Here is a 23,006-nt window from a genome sequence, read left to right on the forward strand (position 1 = left end):
GAGCTGGGCCCGGGGTGAGGACTGAGGTCTGGGTCAGGTCTGTCTTTGGTAAGGAGACCCTGTTTAGGCTGGAACTAAATGAGCCTTTGTCCTTTTCCCCATTCCAAGCTACCTTTGCACACTGGTTTGTCTAATTTAACCCTTTCTTTAATCCAGATGTTTTGATAGCTTTTAACTGAAACGATGTATTTACCGAACACAAGATAAAGTGAGACGGCGACCGGGCTCTGCACACCGAGTCTGTGGGCCTGCATGTTTGAGTTAAGAGCTTGCGCAGCCAGCTAAGGCCTTTGAAGCATGCTGAGCCTCATTTTGCAGGCAGCAGCCACAGAGGAAGCTCGCGGCGGGGCGTTCAGGAGGGGATGAAGGAGCAGCAGAAGGTAAAGGACACGAAGAAGGATTAGACCTGAGGGAGCACTGATACAGAGAGCAGGAAGTAGGAGAACACTTGAGGGCGAGAGAGGGAGAAAACACAGCAGGGGAGGAGGCAGAAGGAGCTTCTCATTTATCTACAGCAACATGCACACAGAGGCGTCAGGATATTTACCGAGACTGTGGAGCTGGGAGTGTTGGTGCCATATCCAGAGGAAGGCAGCGAGGCCAGAGACCAGCGGCGGCCGTCCGTCCTGAAAGACAGACACACAGTCAGGTAAAAAACTCTTTCACACAAACAGTCCACAGGACATGCAGCAGCAAGGCAGCTCAGCTGAGGGAGGGCCGGTGCAAAGACAACACGGAGTCAAAGGTGGAGAGGAGGAGCACGAAGGAGCGGAAACAGCTGGCAGCAGAGCCGCGGCGCACGTTCCACACAGCTCCGGGCGTGAGATGTAAGCCAGCTGCTCCGCTTTACTTTGTTATTGTCAACAAACCACATGTGCAATAGAAAGCAGTGCAAACAACGCAGTCATTGTTGTGCACAATGGAGACAAATGAACATCTTTCTGAACCACTGCTCATTGTGAGGGCGACTGAGGATCCTCATGAGGAGCGACATGTTCTCGTGAGGTCTGGTGACTGATGGTTAAAATCACATTTACAAACCCTCCATGCTTGACCCGATTTCTTGACAATAACTAAAATAAAAGTATCATCAGCCTCCCTCATTTAACAAGCAAGCGCACTTTTCACACGGCTCAGGGCTTTTTTTTTTAAAAGACTGAGCAGCAGATGAAGACACCCTGCAGGACACTTGCTGATGACATTTAGTGTGTGTATGTGCTCAGCCATGCTTGAACAGAGGGCATGAAGGTGGCAGCAAGAGGAGGAGGAGGAGGAGGAGGAAGAAAAGGTCTGAGGTCAAAAGTGAGACGTTACCTGTCAGCCCTGTGTCCATGACTGCAAGGGAGACAAGACAAGTGGTTTTCTTTTTATAGCTGTTAGCAGCTGTCAGCCTCACACACACACACACAGCAATTCACAGTCTATTCAAGATGCAAACACACAGCCCAGCTTACACAAGGATCATCTGCAAAGATCTTATTTTAAAACTATTTTTGTGCCGTCAGATAAAAACATCCATCATAAACCAAACAAGTCAAAAAACAGAAAACATCCAAATCATCTGGAGAGTATATGCAGCCTGTCGTACCGCCCTCCACCACACGGTGTCAGTGTCATCCCAGAGGAGCTGCAGCGGCTGCGCTGAGGTCAGCGGCCGGACAGAGAGGGATTTCTAACGCACTAATGCTCTTTTTTTGGCTGCTGCACCTGACACGGCTGCCATGACAGTGTCTGATGATGTTGTCATAGAAGCAGCCCGAGGGATCAGTTGAAGATGCGTTACCATGGAAACAGCATCATCTTAACAGATTAAAGGAAGGCAGTTTATCTGAACATTTCTTTTCAGCAAACTTATGTTGAGTTTATGTTTTTTTTTTTTAATCTCAGCATGGACACATGGGCACACACTCTCACACACACACACACAAACAGACACACACAGACACACACACAGTTTCTTCTTACTTCCCTGTAATTACGATCTGTGCTGAGAGCCCAGACAGATAAGAGGTTTATGAATCCCAGTTTGAGTGACAGCCTTGGAGCGATCGTCTGACTCCTCATCAGCTCACTCTCTCATCAGCAGCAGCTCAGCTCTCATGGGGCCGACGCCACTGAGCCGTTCCACCACGATTCAAAGACTTTAAAACCTGACGTGCAGCTCATCCATCTACTTTATTTTGTCTTAATTCCTCATAAAATGCTCTTAAATGTTAAACTGAATCGTTGACAGAATAACAGTTTATTTGTCATAAACTGCAGTGAGCACTGTCGGGGCTCAGACAAGAACTGCTGAAATTACTGGAGGCAGGTTCGACAGTCTGGTTCTTCAGTTTGTGACCACATGTTTTCACCTGACTCCAGGTGTGAGTGGACAAACACAGGTGTGTGTTCACGTGGTGTGAGTGTCTCACCTGCGTGCAGGAACGAAGGAGAAGTGTGCGGCTGTGTTGGGGGAGAAGTTCCGAGGGCTGTCCAGTGGACTAGTACCTGAGAGGGGGAGAAAGAGAGGAGGGAGGACAAGAAGTGACAACGTTAGCAAAGTGAGTACACATCCAGTGTTTGTGTTGGTGTGTGGGACACATGACACAAACTGGCTTCATATTAATGATGAGTAAATATTTAATTTATGTCAATGTCAGTTTTATTTATACAGCACATTTATAAGGGCATCACCAACATTAAAATACATCAAATAAAATCAAACTAATAAAAAACATAAGAGATGAAGTGCAGTAAAACACAATCAACCAAAGATACAATCATGAAACATAGAATCCCCAAGAGCTGCCAATACCCAGGCAAAGGCCGAGGTGAACAAGTGAGTCTCTAGTAGAGATTTAAAAGTGTTGAGGCCATTTGCCGACCGCAGGGCGAGAGGCAGAGCGCTCCACAGAGCGGGAGCCACGACTGAGAAGACCTAAGAGCTCTGGAGGGCCGATGCACTACCAAGAGGTCTGACAAATAATCCGGGGCCAGCCCATGCAAGCACTTAAAAATGAATAAAAGAATCTTAAAATCAATTTATGCAGCGTCTTTTACTCAGTCTGACCCAGGAGTGCTTCAGGACGGCTTAAACCTGCAGCCCTGGGACAGTGACTGGCTGAAGTCCTGCTTTATAAAACAGGAAGCTGGACGTTAAAGGTGGACTTGGTGTCTGCCTCCTGAACCCAGACTGGCAGCTGGTTCCACAGACAGGGGACTGACAGCTCAAGGCTCAGGTTCTCATTCTACCTCCATGACAGCAAAGATCTGCTGCAGGCCTGTAAGGAGAGTAAGTTTAAAAAGAGGCCAGCACCATCACTCACTGTGCCTTTAATCTATTGTTTCTGCTGCTGTAACAATGCAAATTTCCCCACAGTGGGATTAATGAAGGATTATCTCATCCTAATTCCTGACAGTACTCTCCCTGCAGCACGTTGGATGAGCTGGAGGTTTTTTCAGAGAAGTCTTTCAGCCTCAGTTCATCAGTACCAGGCTGTAAGCATGCTCACTTCTGCTGGACAGTTTAACACGGAGGACTCACTTTGGCAGCCAGCCTCTGGTGGACACTAGTGGAACTGCAGTTTGTCAATGCTGCTTTTGTCAGGTGATCATTAATTAGCTCAAAGTAAGATGTGATCTCAGTTAATACGAATGCATTAAACAGCGTTTTGCACAGTTGAACAGCACCGTGTGTAAATATAAAACATGCTCATGCTTCTTTAAAGGGTTAACAGAGAGAGAAGTACAGGGATTAAATGTCAGCATTCAGGGTGGAAGAGTTGAAGGATTTTTAGCATTCAACTCTAAATGGTTAAATTATCAGCACAAAAGATGAAAATATAAAAAAAAATTCAAACACATTGGTTGGTTTGGTTGAAGTAAAAAAGCAGCAGCTTTGTTCCACTTGCTTAAAAAGACAAATGAAAACAGAAAGCACGTTTTCTTTTATCCTCCATCCAACTTCCTGTGGCCTTGGAACAGACGGCAGCAGAATGAGAATGTGAGTGGAGGATTTATGGAGGGCAGAGCAGAATCTCAGCGATCAGGACGAATAAAAACCACAGGAGAGGAAAAAATAAGAGAAGGAGGCTGTAATGGAGGACGGAGGGAGATGGAGACGGACGGTCTCGGAGCTTGATGGAGCGACTCATTAAATGAGCGGAAGGTGGAAGGTGGAGAGATAAGAGCAGAGACTAATTCATCTTCTGAATCCGCAGAGAAAAGAGGATTTTAGATTGAGATAAAGGAGGTGAAACAGCCACAGGTTCAGAGAGACGGATGGACTGAAGAGAGGAGAGAGTGTGTGTGTGTGTGTGTGTGTGTGTGTGTGTGTGTGTGTGTGTGTGTGTGTCTGCACTGAAGCCAATAACAGTTCTTCATGGCTGAATTATGACTGATGAGACTAAACATTTCTGTACACAGTTTAATCCCCGGACAGCCTCCACGTGCTTCGCCGGCTGCCTGAAGTGCATCTAAAAAGCTTCTGTGTGGACCAAACGTTAGGACGGTAGGACCAGAAAGTTCTCCTCAGACTGAATCTAGATTTCAGTCAGAGAAAAGAAACATTCCCACTCAGTGAAGGAATGAAAGATTTACTGCAGAGCTCTTAACAACAAATGATCCTCCTCCATATCAACCTGATATTATTTAATGACCGTACACAGGCTGTCTTAATGGATTCTAAGGCCAGAGAATCTGCAGGGAAAGGCGGCGCTCCGACAGTCGGTGTGAAAGGAATAAATCAGCAGAATGAGGATGGAGAGGGGAAAGGCTGGCGGCCTCAGAATCAGACACGTCGGACATTTCCACATCAATTATGCATCTTCCTCAGCAGCGCGTCTGGACAGAGCAGAACGGCAAATATGAAAACCAGCGCTCACTGTCGCACAGTGCAGAGCATGTGTGCACACACTCCAGTGAGCATGTGTGCTATTAGTCAGACAGATCGCCGCCTCACTTGTGTGAAACATCGTGTGTGTGTGTAGATGCTGAAGTTAAAGGGACAAAGAGGTCTCAGAGGAGCAGTTAGAGCACTTCACAGTCACACTTCACGGTTACAGCAGCAGTGTGTGTGAACCTGAAGCTCGCTCACAGACAGAAGACTCTGTCTCTTTAAAACCACACACAGCAGTGTGTGTGTGTGTGTGTGTGTGGGGGGCGCCGAGCCTCCGGCCTCCAGAACCGTGCGTGGTTTCTGTCACACACCACAGGAGCACAGAGCGACGTTCAGCATGAAGCTGCACTCTGACTGCTTACACACGAACATCACTTCTTTCTGAATAAATATCGCCATGCAGAGCATGTGGTATGATCTGTTTTCAGGGTGCAGCTGAGATGTACATCGCAGCCTGGGGGGGCGGCCTCCTCACATCAGGTACAGACCTGCTTTACCGTCACATTTTGGGAGGCAGTTGACTGCAGTGACAGTGACCTACTTTTAGCAAAGAAAAACTGCTGCACATGAGATACATGCAAATGTAATATATCTGCTTTGTGCCTCTTCAGTCTCGCTGCCTCGCCGCCTCTCCAGGGAGGGCGCGGCGGCTGGGATAACAAAACACAGCTATAATTGGGGAGGGGGCGGAAAGAGAGAGTTATGTGTGACAAGAAAGTGAAGAAGACAAAAGCTCGACGCCGCCTCTGCCTCTGCTGTCTGTCTGTCTGCCCTACTTTACAATTACAAAGATGAGCAGAGGACTGTTTGACAGAATCCATCAGAGCGCACAGAGCTGTCAATCATCAGCTGACCTTTACTGGATAACAGCTCGCCGTCAGTCGGGGAGAGAGAGGGAAGTTTCAGGCGGGGTGGGGAACAATGACGGGGAGTAAAAGTGTGGAGAATGGAGTGATGAGATGGAGAAGCACAGAGAGGAAGTGATGATTAGAGCGCAAACGAGGGATTTAATAAAAGTCATCTTTGGAGGGGATTGATCTCGTCAGCCCCCTCAGGATGATATTAGACTTTGAGGATTCTCCCTCTGATTAGCAGTAAATGGCTGGATGATTGAAACCAAGATGAAATTCATGATTAGGGGGCCGGACCGTGAGATGGAGAGAAAGAAGAAGAAGAAAAGGAATCCAAAGGTTCCAGCCTCGGCGGGTGCATGTTAATCAGCCTGTCTGAGGATCAAACTTCTGTTTAAACATTCAGCCGTAGAAGCAGGAAGACAGGAGACACAATGGAAAACTGCAACATTAATCAGTGATATTTAATTAGCGGTGTTTATTTCCGAAAGGAAGGCCAGTGGCGGCGTTACCGTGGCAACGCAGCAGCAGCAGCAGCAGCGTTGGAGGATGAGGGGAAAGAAGTGAAGCTTCCATTACTAATTGATTAGTTTTAATATTTAGTCCAGAAAATGTCAAAAATAAGGACGTCAGAGGTTTCTTCCCTTTCAAACTCTCTCTCTTTGAAGAGCTTTTATATTTTTATATGTAACATGCTTCCTCCTCACAGCAAACAGCCAGAAATAGATGTTTTTAACCATCTCATTATTCCCCTCTCTCCTCAAATATCAGAAAAACAAAGAGACGTCTGAATTTCTACACACTCAGAAAGTCTGGTTCACGACACACAACCCCTAAATAAAACATGACACGGTGAACCACGGCAGCTTTATCCATTTAAACCGTGTCATCTGTTTGTATGAACACAGACAGGAACTGTGTCACGCAGCCATCGACCGCGTCTTGTTTTCCTGCAGATTAATGGGCGCCACTCTGCGTACGGCGGGGCGAGGGGCGTGTGCTGCATGAAAACCAGAAGATTAAATCCTGCTGTGCAGAAGTTTGCTCCGTCTTCTTCTTTAAGTAAACATCTTTCTATTTTTAGCTTCACCTTGAGCTCTGACAAATGTCAATAAATAAATAAATGCTCTCACCCATCACACACACACACACACACACACACACACACACACAGACACACACTAGTGAAAAGGTGTGTGTGCGCACGCTGGGTGGATGGTGACAGATGAAATGCGTGCTGACAGAAATTTTGTCGAACACAGCTGACAGCATGTACGACAAGCGCACAAACCCCCCAGATCCACCAACCGCCAAGCACCACCCCCACCACCCCCACCACCCCCACCACCGCCACCGCCTCCAAATGTAGATGAAACACGGTGATATTGATTGATGGCGACTGAAGGGTGGGCGAGCGACGGAATCGAAATATAGATTGTGAGAACAAAATAAAAATGGATCGTGACAGTGACTGAATGGGAGGAGAGAGAGAGAGGGAGAGGGAGAGAAAGAGGGAGAGAGAGAGAGAGAGGGGGGGGAGAGAGGGGGAGAGAAATATGAACGATGGAGAGATGGTGGAATATTGATGCAAGGAGAGAGACTCATTAACAGTGTGTGTTTTATACTCTGCTGACAGACACACACACACATCTCATTTCCTGCTCTGGAAATAATAAAACTCAACAACCTGTCAGTCACATCACAGACACACACACAGACACACACAGACACACACAGCTAAGGTAAAGACATCATGTGCAGAACATGGAACTCTAAGTCATTAAAATGCTCAAACTGGCTCCGGGATGTGTAGGATAACTAAAGTTCCTTCTTCTCTAGCATGAGAAAGACTGACTCAGAGCTGCATGTATATGATCCATAACCCATCAATCAATGAAAAACAGCTCATGTTGATAGTTTGATGAGATGATGTGAGGGCACAAGCTCAACAAACACTCTCAGTCTACACACATATATAAACAGGGTGAGCCTCAGCCTGCAGTGTGTTCATCCAAACAATCAGACACCTGATGGAGCTCAGTGTGCACGACTCGGTGTAACACAGCCCACCTGCTGCTTCTACTACACACACACAACCAGCACAAACAGATGCAATGACACCAGGCCCAACACAACCTGTGTGTTCACAGCTGAAAGCTGTAACACCTGCTGCATTGTTTCTTTATTATTTACAGTCAACTGTCCCTTGCACATGTGTGCGTTTGTGTTACCTGTGTGTCCGTGCAGAGGCGAGTGCGGTCGTGGGAGGGTGGGGGAGGTGCTGGACGTCACAATCAGGCTCTTCCTGTTGCTCGCCCGACAACTGAGGACAGAAACAAACAAAGTCAGTGTGGATGCACATCCCAAAAAATCCACATCAGCGTTCACATTTTTTGGAGCTTTGCAATGAACCACACACAGAAACCCGCTCACTCTACACTGTTATTCACTTCTAAGACACACACAGACACACACAGACACACACAGACACACACAGACACACACACACACACAGACACATACACACACACACACACACAGACACACACACACTGTCATGAATGTTAAAGTCACTCATCTGTAATGTTTCCAAAAATGGCAGAACACCCCCTGCAGCGCTGCACCAGGACCAGCAGGTGTCCGCTCTGGCTGTCACACACACATCAGACTGTGTGTGTGTGTGTGTGTGTGTGTGTGTGTAATGCGTGTTCTGCTGGGGAGCTCACAGATGTTACAGTGTAACTGACAAACACAAGCACACACTGTCCTTCACACCAGAGGACACCAGGGACTCACAATCACGCAACACACAGCCAGAACTATTGATGCAAATGAGGCTCTGAGCGGTACGGCAGCCCTGAGTGGACATTCTTCTGCTCTCTGTCACATATCATTCAAACAAAGCTCTGCGGTATTACTGTGGCGTGTCATCTGAAGAGTTTTGAAAACTTTGGACTTTTATTTCCCCCCAGGCTTGGACACACACACACACTTTATTCCCACACTATATACACACACAATAATCACATTCATTGGGTGTTCTCACTGGAATGGGGTCTTGGTTTAGTCTATGATTGTCTTTCTGAACACATGTCTCTATTTCCATTAGAAAATGTCCATAGAGGCTCCATCACTAATGACTGAGCAGTCATTATGAGCTTGATCCTGAACTGAAATGGAGGAAAGAGCAATCTGCTTTAAAGCTGAGACATCTGTCCCCAGTCAGACGGGATGAGGAGGAAATGAGGCGCAGCCTTCACACCGAACAGCTCCAACACACCCTCAGGTCCACACTCACAAGATTTTCCCTCTTTGTTGTTTGCTGCGAGGCTCCGAGCCGAGAGCGGCTGTAATGAGCGGAGGTGAGGCTCGCTGCACTCAGAGGAAATCACAGATGAAAGAGGAGGCAGCGATGAAGCCGTCAGGTACTCTCAGCTGCCACAACAACACCCTGATAGACAACAGGGCATTTCATGGTTACTCTAAATAGAAGCGGCTCCCGTTGTCATGCACACAGACTTTACGAGCACCGACAGATTAGTTTTGATTATCTGACAACGACGACACATGTCAGCGTCTGATTAGAGCAAACAGTTGAAGAGCAGGTGTTCTGACCTACGATGGCGATTATGTCCAGACCACCGGGTCAAACATCTGTGGTATGAGAAGCCTTATTTTTGGAGGGGCTCGGTCCTGAGGGCAGCAGGTGAGCTCACAGGCTTCAACTCATAATATACACTTCAGAGATGGACAGAAATCCTGACTGCAGAGCAAGAACTGCAAGAACGTGGATGTGGGCAGCAGTCTGAGGGTGAGGGACATCAACGGACTCAACAGAACCATCAGGAAGGCGGCCATGTTGTGGGACAGGACCTGGACTCTGACAGAGGTGTGTCTGCTTGACTGCTTCCTCCTCCTGAACGTGAGGACACACAAACAGAGGAGTCCTCCGACGGGCCCTGGCAGAGCCGGCAGGTGTCGGCACGCTAACAGCATGTGTGTGCTGTGTTAATTGGCCCATCACATCTGTTGGCTGTAATTATGCAGTTGTGTAGTGCAGCGTTTCTGACAGGCCGAACACGCTTGGGTGATCACATGACCCACGCTAAGCGCTAAGCCCTAAAATCTGCGCTGCAGTCAAACAATCAGGTGACGTCTCTTTTTATCGTCAGTGTGTTCCCATCTCTGTGAGGACCGGGCGATTAGTGGAAGTGTTATGTATGCGATCTATCTGTGGTGAGCATGTGGTGTATGTAATGTAGATATGGCATGCTGTGTGTGTGTGTGTGTGTGTGTGTGTGTCTTTGCCATCTGTTAAGATGTGCAGCATCAGCAGTTCCTGGCAGCATGTGGTCCACACACACACACACACACACACCTCACAGACCTCTGTATGAGGGATGAGCTGCCAAGTTGGAGACTCAGTGATGTGTGTTCAGGGAATTTCTTACACACCATAACACACAATAACACACAGACAGACACACACGGCAGCACTATTTAACTTTTTCAAAATGTTCAATAGCACTCTGCACGTTGTTTGGTTATTTAACACACACACACACACACTGCAAATACACTCCTACACAAAAGGAGCCCTGAGGCAGGTGAGGCAGACAGGGTCAGATGGGACGAGAGGTGTGTGTGTGTGTGTGTGTGTATTTATCCTTTGTGGAGCCATAAATGTTATTTCAAACAGAAACGTTGAACCAGAAGCTGACATCTGGAATCATCTGAATCCAACGGAAACCATCACAGTCACAGTCTGCATGCATACTCAGGATGTTACCGACAACACAGCGACTGTCACTGACTGCTGCTCACCAGCTAATCAACAAGGCTCAGCGACCGCCTCCTAAAAATGGATTCAAGTCTGAGCCGCTGCAGAACATCAACTGATCTGAGGAGCAGTGATGGAGCTAACACACAGCTAGCATTAGCTCCATGTATGTATGCAGCGTTTTCTCTGAGAATCAGAGAGCAGTGAGGCTCTCTGATTCTCTCTCTTTGCTCTTCCTCCTGCAGGCATGTTGGATCCCTGCTGGGAAACATGGATCCATTATGCAGCACTGACTGAAGGCACATGTTTATAAAAAGTGTGTCTGTGTTTCCTTATCGTGACCAAAGCATGCGGCTGTCGGGTGAGACCACAGTGACTGGATCCATATGTGTGCTCATTTCTATAAACTGGATCAGAAAATCTAACCAAATCTGCACCTACACATTCCCCCAAACCTCTCGCTTCATTCTTCACCATAACCAGGAAGCCATGATTAACTGACAGGTGACCAGCAGTCAGCTGTATTTAACTTGTAGCAGCATTACATGAAGTGTGCTTTTGTTTGTCGAGACGCAGAGAGACAACAGACAGACACAGCTGTGTGTTGGCAGGTTTGCCTTGTGTGTGTGTGTGTGTGCAAGAAAGTGTGTGTGGATAAAATCTACAGCTGAACTCATTTCCTACAGTCTACTCAATAGCGTTGGTCTGAGTGTGTCCTGCTCTGCTCTCTGTGGAAGAAACTACAGGGTTAACACCAGTATCACACCTCCTCCTGGAAGAACTGCAGTATCAGAAATATTCTTCTTTCTTCTTGTCAATTTATTCCATGCTCTAAAATCATCTCATCCTTTTAAAGATGAGTTCAGTCCGTGTGCCGGTGGTTCCTGTGTGCAGCTCTGATGTTTCAGCTTTTTATTCTCAATGAGAGAAGATCTGCTGTTTTTGTCACAAATCAGATTACAGCCTAATCTGCTGTCTCAAACAGCAGCTGCTGCCGTCCTCTGTTGTGAGGTAGGCTGTCGCTGCTCCCCGGGAGACGCCCGGATGCCCCAGCGAGGTCGGATAAAGATATATATTAGTGGCCATCAGCCCATCACAGGGCGTGTTTTTATACATTGAGAGACACAGGAAGAGCCTGTGTCAGTGTGGCGCCCCTATTGGGTGATGTCTCTACTGAACGATGCTAAACATACATGTCATTACATGGACTCTAATGTAACCCTGTCCCCGACAACCAGCAAGACAGCTACCATCTACATTTTGGATTTACCTACTAAGGTAAATCAGTGCTCAGACTGAGGGGACTAGGTCCAAACAGAAGTCTGCACTTCATTGGAAACTGTGTACAGTGGAGGTGGAGGTGGTGGTCTGGAGTCTCTACAACATGATGAGCATCTAACATCATATCTCTGGAGCAGCAGGACGCCTCAGGCTGAACTGAGACACTGACGCAACTGATGAAGTGGAGTCAGGGGAAAAAATGACTAAGAAGACTGTCTCTGTCTAAATTTGTATCTTCACAAAGACATGACAAAGCAAACATAGAAACATTTTGTGCTTACAAGGCAGCCAAAGATCAAAAATAAAGAGATGAGAGAGCAGTATCAGAAAGAGGACAGCGTCCTCTGTGAGAGCGACGAATCGTCCTGATCACAGCGACCTCAACCACACCAAAAACTGCCAGAGCCTGTTGCTATGCAGGAGTCTCTCCTGTCTCACTTCACAAGCCCGCTCTCTCTCTCACTTTTAAAAAACACACAACAGGAGGCTGTGACAAAAAGAAATCTGTCCGTGTATTTGTGTGTCAGCTACCCCTGTTATTACAGGGAGGAGGAAGAAAATTACTGCTTGGAGGCGCTAAGTGCAGCTCTGTCTCTGCCTCGCTTCCCTGCTGGAGACACCACTCCAGGCTTTGACAGACAGAGCAGAGAAGAAGAAGAAGAAAAGTCAACTCAGGGCACAGCAGGAGAAGAGAAGGAGGAATGATGACGCACAAAAGTCAAATCTCGCCTGGCCGTGCATCACAAACACGTAAACTGTACGCAGAAGGAAGAAATTGAATAAAACAGGAGAGCACAGACACACACAGTGCAGATGCCAGCAGTGTAACATGTGACACTAACTCCTATTCAGGCACAAATTCAGTTAGCTGACCTTCATCTGAGCATCAAGCTAGAGGAGGAGGAGGAGGAGGAGGAGGAGAGAAAACTAACCAGCAGCAGAACATTTAAAAAATGGAAGCAGGGACAGAAATAATAAAAGCAGCGGTGGAGGACGAGACAGTCTGATGGAAAGGTGGAAGGAGCGTGTACCTCTTGGAGCGCCGCAGCATGCTTCTCTCAGGCAGGGAGAAATTAGACAGCACCGTCCAGGAGTCAGACATGCTAACGCTAGTGTGCTGCGACCATCGCTCTGAAACCACGGCAGAGGATGTGGCGAACAAACAGACGCTGGCTTCCACCTGTCACACCGGCAACGTCAAGTGTGTGAGCGGCTGGTGCGTCCGCCTCCCCTCCCTCTCCTCCCTCTCCTCCCTCCCTCCCGCTCAGCAGTGCCTCCTCCCTCCCTCTCTGATGCTCTTTTCTCTTCTAGCCTCTCAGTTTCTGAGTGCAGCTCAACTGACTTCAACAGTGAGCAGGCAGCTTGGGCATCAGTTCCGTGATGACTTTATTTACCTGCTCATGACTCCATGTTAGGATAAAATATTGTCATTATTAAATAAATCTTGGGGACTTGGAAACAACAGTGTCCTGATTTAACATTTTTCCACTGCAGGAGCTCTGGATGGTTCGATCCTTTATCCCTCTGATTAACCCTTTCAGTCTCTGTGTTTGCATTGCATTGTACAGAAACCTTCATACATCTGTAACCAGCGGATTAACAAACACATCCTGCTCCCCACGAGTCCACTAGCCTCCATTTTCTTTGCTTTTGTTCAACAGCGTGACATGAGACAAGCACCTGGTCCCTGAAACCTCGATGATATCAGCGCATGCACCCTCTCACACAAACAGTCCCTGCTCAGGCTGTACTACATCCTGACGGAGCAGGAAAATGTCAGGAAGTTGTTTACACAGACAACCTATTGGAGCGCTTCACCAGAACAGAAAGTAACAACCCGGTGTTTGTGTGTGCAGCTCATTAGTACAGCTGCTCTCTGCTCAACAACAACAGAAGGTCAGCAAACCCAGAAACACTCAGAGACAAACAGGTGTGTTATGAGGCGACACGCAGCGTGGCTCTTACCTCCAGAGGAAGGGGTTTCCTCGCTGGTGAACAGGGGCTGACAGAGGGCCATCAGAGGCACAGAGGGAGGGAGAGGAGGAGGAGGGAGAGAGAGGGGAGAGGGTGACTACGGGAGGCTGAACGATGGAGGGATGAAAGGAAGTGGGGGACAGCAGGTGCTGGAGGAGGCTGCTGTTGCCATGGCAACGCAGCTGAGCAGGCGACCAGATTCTGCCAAGAAAGGAGGGAGGGGAGGAAGAAAGGATGAAGGGAGGAGGGATGTGTGAGGAGCAGACGTGAGTGCAGAGCTACCAATAAACTGTGAAAACATCACACTCTCCATATGTTCGTCAAGTTTGCTCGACTGCCTGCCAGCTGCAAATAAAAGGGATGTAGGGACGTTTTTTTATTTTTGTGACTTCCTTATCTTTCTCCTTCACTGCCCATTTATTGATTTATTTATTGATTTACTCCAAACAGGATTCTGTTTCTGTATTGAGACTTGTTTTTGGCTCCTTGTGGTCACACAAGACACTGACGGATGATCATGTTAAGGTTACTTTACTTTTTACTGCACTGATTTTTAGACTGAGGCTTTACAGAGTAACTGATTACAATCAGTATAATCATCGGTTTCATTTTGACAGAGAGGAGCCTCAGTGTGTGCGGCAGCAGCGGCGGCGCCACGCTCCGCCCTCCATACTGTCTGCCGGCCTGCAGATGTCCCCTCACAGCAGGCTGGAAGCCTCACTGCTCAAACTTATGACGGTTGGAAGTGGCTGGTCAGAAAGTGTTGGATCAGCTTCACAGAGCACAAAGCGCTCTCTCATATTACAGCTGTGATGAAAACACAGCGAGTCCAATTCACTGATCAGCCGCTCGGAGAAGCGCACTGATAAAACACTTAGAACACGACCCGATAACTTCTTCAGCTCCACAGTCAGCACACAGCTGACCTTATGGTGCTGCGCTCTGTCTCCCCTCCCCTCACTCCCTCTCTCCCCCCCTGCTGGGAATGGGGGGGAGAGAGGGTGAGCCCACCTGCTGTGGGGTCGAGGGCTGCACACATTTTAGCGTGTGCAGTGTTTCCCAGCATACTGTAAGGCCATCTGTGGTGCAGGTTCAGCTCAGCCGTCACAAAATCCATGATGAGATGAGGACAAACCAGCAGCTGGAGGTTTACAGAGATCCGGCGGTATAAAGATAATTAGAATACATTCAATACCACAGCCTCACAGTCAAACTCCCAGGATTCCATCTGCAAAAGGACAACAAAGCTTAACTGAAAGGCACGGCCATGTTGGACCCACAGTCCGAACAGCAGTGTTCCACCCTAACTCCCACCCACTCCTGTTGAGGACACCCCTCTCTCAACTATTTGTGCTCGAGCTGGGCTGCTCCACTGGTTACTGCAGCCAGCCACTAGGGGGCGATCAAGATGTTTTGGGGAACTTTACCGCCGCCTGCTTCAAGCTTTGAACTAAACCACAGGTGGTTCGGACCAATCAGCATCCTGTGAGGAAGTCTGTTTACAAAGACTTTACTGATATGTTCATATTTTCCTCACTGGACGACACGGACGCCCTAACCTGTGATTATCAGCATGGTTACAGCAGAGGTGGAGCTGTGGCTCTTACTGTCTGTCAGACTGGGCTGCTTCACATAGTGTATGTGTGTAATGTTTGGTTATTGGTGGGCAGTGTGAACAGGCCGTTAACACCTGAGGCAGGAAGAGGAAGTCACATGTTCTTTAAACTTAGCACTACTTATTCTCAACAGGAGAACGTGCTATCTGTGTGTGTGTGTGTGTGTGTGTGTGTGTGAGCGCCTCCCCTCACAGCACAAACAGTAACTGTACCCTGCAGCCCTGATGAAGGACTTCCCTCCCTGCTGGTACCTTCTCATGTTTCCGTCTCCTCCCGGCTTTCTGCCGTTCCACCGGCTCACTGTGTTTTTGCTCTACGTGAACGTTTGTGTTTAACCTAAGCCCGACTCATCCCCCTGAGCTGCCCACAGACACATTCTGAACAATGGTGACGCAGATACAAAGACGATGCGGGGCAAAAAAAAAAAGAAAGGTTGATTCATCATAAATTTAACAGGACTGTAGCTTCTAAAGACCCAACAATAGAAAATAAAAATAAAAGTTTGTCTTGTGAAGGACAGCTCATCAGTAACTTATCTTTTACTGTGTTGTAACGGCTCCACAGAAAAAACAGTAAAACGAGAAGGAAGTAAGACACACAACCCTTATTGCTTCATAAGAATCAGATATCCCTCACACACACACACTCTCTCTTACTGGAGGCGGAGGTGTGGGGCTCCTGGCCGCTCCTTCCTCCTCTTCATCTTGTGTTCTGGGACAAAAGGCTCAGCTGTAATCTTTAATAATCCACCGGATTGCATCTGTCCGTCACACACATACTGAGCACCGAGCTTCTCCTCGCACGACCCAAAACTGTCCCACAGTCACTGCTCCATGACTCAGCCTGCTGCTGACAGCACCTTCACAAACCAAAGTGTGTGTGTGTGTGTGTGTGTGTGTGTGTGTGTGTGTGTGTGTGTGTGTGTGTGTGTGTGCTGCTCTTATCTCCACACAGAGACACACACAGTTATGTGAGGTATCTGGGGTAGAATGTTCCTTCAGCAACAAGCACAGGCTTGCTGAGTCACAAAAACACAGACACACACAGAGCAGAGCCACACACACACCAAACACTCTGAAAACACTAATGCAGCGCGTGTGACACACAGACTCCGGGTCTCATTCTGCCTTCCTCTGAATAATCCAAAGAAAGTGACAAAGACACGAGGAATCCTCTTCTAATAATCCACAGAGGTCAGAGAGAAGTTCTGAGCAGGACTATCACAGGACCGGATCCCTCAGAGGGAGGCTGCAGCCTGGTCGTACCCGGCGGCACAGCGCCCTTCCTGGGTGCAGCCTGCCCAGTTAATCCCCTACACTTCCTGGAAGTCCCCTGTCTGTGATCAGAGCGTCTGCGGTGAGACGGTTCAGAGGACTGACAGAGTCCTCGACAAGCAGCTGGACAAAGAGACAGAGGGGGAGGGAGGGAGGAGGGGTGAGAGGGGGGGGGGGGGTACAGCCGGCACAGAAGCCTGTTTCTGAAAAGTTTAGATTATTCTGCATCTAGCATGTTTCATTCTGTCCAATTACAGATGAAAGCCTCCTCCAGTCAGTGCTGATGGTGCAGTAAGACCTAAAAAGACATTTTCATGATGACAGTAGCTGTCTGTCTCTGTCTGTCTGTCTGTCTGTCTGTCTCTCTCTCTCTCTGTCTGTCTCTCTGTCTGTCTGTCTCTCTGTCTCTCCCTGTCTGTCTCTCTCTCTGTCTGTCTGTCTGTCTGTCTCTCTCTCTGTCTCTGTCTGTCTGTCTGTCTGTCTGTCTGTCTCTGTCTCTCTCTCTGTCTCTCTCTGTCTGTCTCTCTGTCTGTCTGTCTGTGTCTCTCTGTCTCTCTCTCTCTGTCTGTCTCTGTCTTTCTGTCTCTCTCTCTCTCTCTCTGTCTCTCTGTCTCTCTCTCTCTCTGTCTGTCTGTCTCTGTCTCTCTCTCTCTCTGTCTGTCTGTCTCTGTCTTTCTGTCTCTCTCTCTCTGTCTCTCTCCCTCTCTCTCTCTCTGTCTATTCTAGTTTCCGAGAAGCCCGGGGACACCACTGACCCTGATGGGCTAAATGCAGCTCACATGCCAGATTGCTAATTCATAAACAATGGGCTAAATCACAGGCAGCTTTGGCTGTGGTGACACACACACACACACACACGCACACAGACACACACACAAGTTGTTAATTTGGAGTGATTACTGAGCTGACGTAGAAGCAGCCACGGGACACGAGAATGTCTTTACACACCAGTTTAAGCCCTGTGTGTGTGTGTGTGTGTGTGTGTGTGTGTGTGTGTGTGTGTGTGTGTGTGTGTGTGTTGAGACAGAAGTGAGGGCATTTCTGGTGAGTCCTCACATTCCTCAAATAATTCAGTGTCTGTAATCCATACTCCATAATCTTCCTGCAGCATCTATCGAGTAACTTTGTGTGAGCAGCAGTGAGAGCTCGGAGCAGAGAGGACAGTCAGTCTTGGGTCAGTTCCTGTGCTTTGCCCATTAACAAAAGCTGTGGCGGCGAACAGCGGGCTGCTGCCCGCCGCCTCCGGCCAACTCGCTCTTCCTCCAGCTTCACAACACAGCGCCTCCGACCTCACTGAACACAGATGAGAACCCCGTGGCTCTGGCCTGGTATTAGAAATCTGACAGAGCAGCTTCAAAGAGGAACGATGGCACAGATAAAGTTCTGAGTCTGGAGCCACACATGTATACTCGCAGGGTTTTGTTATTAGTTATCGCTGCACTGCTCCAGTGATTCAGGATGACAACATCTAAAGATCGGGAAAGCAGGACTCCTGCAGACCACCACAGCAAAAAACAGAAGGGCCTGGAAGCGTCAGGAAGAGCTTAGCTGCTGCAGCCCGACGCAGAAAAGATGGACTTTAATTTGATTTCCTGATCATAAAAACTGAATTTATAGCACTCAAAAGCCAGAAACAGCAGCAGAGGCCGAGCACCTCTGACGGCTGCGCTGTGACAACAGAACCTGGACTCCGGCAGCTCCTCAGAACCTCGACTTTTGTTTCCAAACACGGAGAACACTCAGAGCATGACAATAAATGAAGTGCCAGCACACACACTGATATAAATAGACCTGCATCCGTCCACAGTGGGATGCTCAGCTGTTCGAATGCACGCACACACACACACACACCCGCAGTGGCCTTTCAGTTCTGTCTTTTAACCCTTCACTAGAAGCTCAGTGTGTGAGTCAATACCAATAAGAGTGGAGATAAAAAGACAGACGGACACTGGACACACACACTTTCTCTCAGACTAACACACTTCACGGTGTGTGTCTCTGTGTTTGGTTCATTGCACAGCTCCTCAAAATGTCCCAGATCTGACTTCAGGAGAAAAGATGGGACAGAAAGCAGAGAGGATGATGGGTACTTACAAGCTGCCTCTTCTGGGAAGGCTCAGCTCCTTCTGAAACACAAAGAGAGACATGTTTTAGGTTCTTAGTTCAACGTTAAGTAACACAGTAAGGTCAGTACAGCTGTTTGTCCAACAGGTGTCACTGTGACACAACCCGCACAGGTAAGACTCTTCTTCTTTGTTCTTGCTGTCACACACTGTACAGCAACAATAATTATCTGTTCAAAGACACGTAACAACAGGTCATGTGCCTCCTGTGAACATGCTGAACATCTTCATTTCAAATGTGTAAAAAAAATAATCATCTAGAAGTTTATTCTGTGAGCCTGCACCTTCTATAGACAACCACAAGGGGGCAGATTAGTCATCATACACATCATACAGGTGATAACACTCACAGCTGCTGTGGGGACATTTGATTCATTAATATACACGTGTTAATAAGCAGCAGCCCGACAGTTTTAGAAGCTTAAAGCTTTAAAATATAAACAACAGTACAACACTGACGCCCAGCTCCAGAGCACAGAGCACCGCATCACAGCCAGCCTGGAGAGCGCCATCTGGCCAACAGCACTAATCAGTCATCATTAAGACCTTCATACTGCAGGACAGGCTCAGACACATACTGAACTAATGATTATTATTAATTTACCTGTAAATCACTCTTAAACTATAGCTATAAAAAGTGAGTCGATATCTTTTCTCGCTGCTGATGAAGCTCTGCTGACTGAATGAACTCATTAACAAAGCACCGCTCAGTGTCAGAGAAATAAATGAGTTCCCACATCAGCTGTTAGTTTAAAAAGAAAACTGTCCCACAACACATCAACACAGCTCTGAGCAGCTGCACGTTCATTAAGCTAAATTCATTTTTTTAATACAAATGTCTAAAAAAAACATCAGCTGTGAGGACCTCACACTGACACACTCTGTGCTCCTGCTGGACTGTGACCAGATAACTTCACATCTCTGTGTATGGACAAGCTAATGGACATGAAGTGAGTGTGTCAGTCAGAGGTCTGCGTGTCATGATAACATCACATTTTCTCACGTTGAACTGAGGGCTTTTCTGAACTACTGATCACATGGACAACAACCGGGAGACGGTGCTCTACTCTTAGCTCACAAAAAGAGTTTATCTGAGAGAGACCCTGCAGTGTCCAAGAAGAGTTTTATAGAGTTTACTGCTCCAACAGGAGGAAATGCACAGTCAGACCGTGTGTGTGTGTGTGTGTGTAACTACTCTCATCGCCAGAAGGGGGAGACAAACATCCTTCACTGTGAGGATCTTAAAGCCTGGACTCAGGAGTGATTCATCCACTGAGAGGAAACAGAAGTGACCCTCCATCAGGCTCCTGGCCGGCTGAATTAAAAACAGAAGTGGAGATAGGAGGAGAAAAAGGCCTGTCTGTGTGTTTAAGTACTCCATGCTCTTATCATCCATCCGCCCACACACAGCTCTGTAACGTGAAATGATGCTTGTCTGACACTTTATTGCATTATACTGTGTGTGTGCTGCAGCTGCTATCTGAGCCCTGAGGGAGGATGTTCACCCCAAAGCCACCCTGCAAAAATAACCCAAGAGGGGGGGGGGGCATATAAAATACCTAGTATACAGTAAAAACACACACACACACACACACAGCGGCCTGCTTGTGTTAAACAAACCAAACGGGCTGTGATGAAATTATCCCGTGACAGAGAGGATAAGAGCTGCACGATACAAAGCCTGAGGCAATCCGCCCAGCGGAATACAGGCCCTGATAATACACTTTATGGCTGAGAGAGAGGGTAATGTAATTATAGGGGGGGGGGTAAGAGCATCAGAAGACCAGAGTCCTCTCCTACAAAACAACTTCTGATGATTAGAAAGTCCCTCTCAGGCTTAACATGTGTTTATTTCACTGTATCAGAGCACAGTTTCAGTCTTTGTGCCCATCAGTAATTATTATGAAGAATTATGTGCATCTGTTTCTTATTGTACAAAGTGAAAGTGGAGTTCCAGTTCCATGTAGACATGATGTTAAGCTGCAGTGAATCTGCCCTAGAGGACTGTTTGTAGCATGTAGCAGTTAGCATGTGTATGGAGGACTGCTGTGTCTTTGAGAGGACAATATGAGGATAAAGTCTTTATGAACACGCACACAGAACTGACAGCGCCTCCTCACAGGACTCTGATTGGTCCGAACCAGATGTGGTTCAACGAGTTCTACAAGGTCAATAAAGATCTTGTTCCATGAGAAGACTAAACATCCTCCCACTGAGTCCTGATGTGGGGATTTAATCTCATCACAGAAGGACCCACGCTGTGTGTTGGTTGGTTACAATAACTAGCTGCTGTGGCAGCCAGCCGTTACCCCCGTATCCATGGCAGCACCACGCTGAGGCGCTCTTAGGTCTGTGATGGACAGCAGGAGAAATGAAGCAACAGCAAACAGACACACAGAGTCTGTGGCTGAACGTCTGTCAGCAGGTGACAGGACCGAAGCTTCTCTAACACACACACGGTCAGCTGTCCCTGCTTCACCTGCTCTTTGTCCTTGTTTAGTCTCATTTAGTTCTCTGTAAACATTACATCCTGCAGCTTTCAGGCTTCCCTCCACTGCAGGCAGACCTGAGGGCTGAAATACATCAGACAGCCCAACTTCACCCAGCTCTGGGAAGCCATTCTGCTGAGATACATCCATGGAACAAAGGTGATCGATGCACAGCACCAGCTCCCTGCCTCATCCATGAAAGGTGTCTGAGAGGAAGAATGTTCTGACTGTGTGAACAGGCCTGAACACGGCTGTGATGTGTGCACAGGCAGCACCAGTGGATATCACCAGTATTTGAATTCACTGCGCTAAAAACAGCACCATCATTACTACACCCTGAGAGATCTCACTTTACGATTACAACCCATAAAAAACATTAACTGGATTTTTTAAGGCGTCCTCAGATCAGACAGATGCTCTCTGAATGTCTGTCATGTGACTGCTGCTCACATCCATCCTGTCAGTTTATATTTTTAGAGAATTTTGACCTCACGCATGCAGAATTAAAGGATCTGGAGGAACTACCACAACCTCTAGCTTAGCTTTGGTCACACGTGATACATTCAAGGACCATCAGAAAGTTCAAACTCCAACAATTGTTTAACAGGCTGAGCTCAGTGGTGTGTAGTTCTTTTATTAAAAGCACTCTGTCTTCAAAGCATCCAGCAGCATTTATCTAAGAAACAGCCCATCAGGCCTGGAGACTCGGTGTGTGTACGTCTAACCAACCTATATGCTCACTGTGTGTGTCTGTGTGTGTGTGGCTGTTCTACCCAGGGGCCTGATCATAATAACATGTTTTAGTCGAGCTAAAAACATGCAATTAACAGAAGGATGCGGGGGAGCCGAGCTCCACCGGAGACAATTAGAGCAGCAGCAGCCGCCAGCAGCCAGAACTCATAACCAACACTGTGAATATTGATGAGAAAACAGTGACAACAAAGAGACTCCACGATGACACACACACACACACAGCCAGCAACAGGGCAGACACACACACTAACAGAAACACTGCTGCTGAAGGTGTAAACACACATCATGCAGAGAAGAAAGTTCCTCTTTGGTTTTTATCAGTGGGATCATTTCCTTCATTTATGATAAAATCAATATTTTTATATGAATTTAGATTCAAAGTCACTTGAACCTGAGAGCTCAGACACTGGTCTCGGTGATAAAACGATCATCAGTTCCGGCTCTGAGCTGTTACAGCAGCCCTGCAGTGAATAAAAGATTCAGCTGGGATTTTACATAAGCCTGCGGTCCTGGATCGCTCCCCTGCTCTGGTCACTTCACAGCAGCCTAATTCCAGGTTGTATAATCTGACCAGCTCAGCTCAGGGTGATAAAGTGACCCAGTTTGGCCACAGATTTACAGAAATGAGCCTGACCTAACAGCAGCAGAGGACAAGGGAAGTCTTTGTCCGGGTGTAAATGATCGTTTAATCGTCCACGCTGCAGCAGCACAGCTGCATATTTTTAGAAATTAAAGCTTCGTTACAGTGAGATGTATGAACCTCTCGGTGCGCTGGTACAAAGGTAAAGATCCTGCTTAATGTGTGGACTGCTGGTGACGAAACGAGAGAAGGAACAGAAAGAGAGAGTCCAGGCCATGTTTGATTTATCAAAACTGAAAACGAAGCGGACTGCCTGATGCTCCCTGTGCTCCTGCTGGGTCCTGGTGCTGCTTTATTCATCCACAGATTAATCCACTCATTAATCCACTACATGTTTACCTGCTGC

The 23,006-nt window shown here is 47.5% G+C and overlaps 1 protein-coding gene across 11 annotated transcripts in view; it reads right to left on the reverse strand.

Annotated features, from left to right (window-relative positions):
• Positions 1 to 23,006, reverse strand: part of mast2 (microtubule associated serine/threonine kinase 2) — a 109,578-nt gene that overhangs the window by 19,996 nt on the left and 66,576 nt on the right. For 4 of the 11 annotated variants that reach the window (XM_028404311.1, XM_028404309.1, XM_028404314.1 and 1 more), the window contains 6 exons: positions 18,750 to 18,781; positions 13,757 to 13,966; positions 7,962 to 8,053; positions 2,415 to 2,490; positions 1,315 to 1,335; positions 548 to 626 (listed from right to left, as the gene is read on the reverse strand). In XM_028404311.1, the coding sequence (XP_028260112.1) occupies positions 548 to 626; positions 1,315 to 1,335; positions 2,415 to 2,490; positions 7,962 to 8,053; positions 13,757 to 13,966; positions 18,750 to 18,781 (510 nt within the window). Of the gene's footprint in view, positions 1 to 547; positions 627 to 1,314; positions 1,336 to 2,414; positions 2,491 to 7,961; positions 8,054 to 13,756; positions 13,967 to 16,037; positions 16,744 to 18,749; positions 18,782 to 23,006 lie in introns of those variants that run through there. The other 7 variants (XM_028404313.1, XM_028404312.1, XM_028404315.1 and 4 more) reach the window with 5 other exon arrangements.

The sequence above is a fragment of the Parambassis ranga genome, chromosome 4, assembly GCF_900634625.1.
Source record: "Parambassis ranga chromosome 4, fParRan2.1, whole genome shotgun sequence".
NCBI classification, from domain to species: Eukaryota; Metazoa; Chordata; class Actinopteri; family Ambassidae; genus Parambassis; species Parambassis ranga.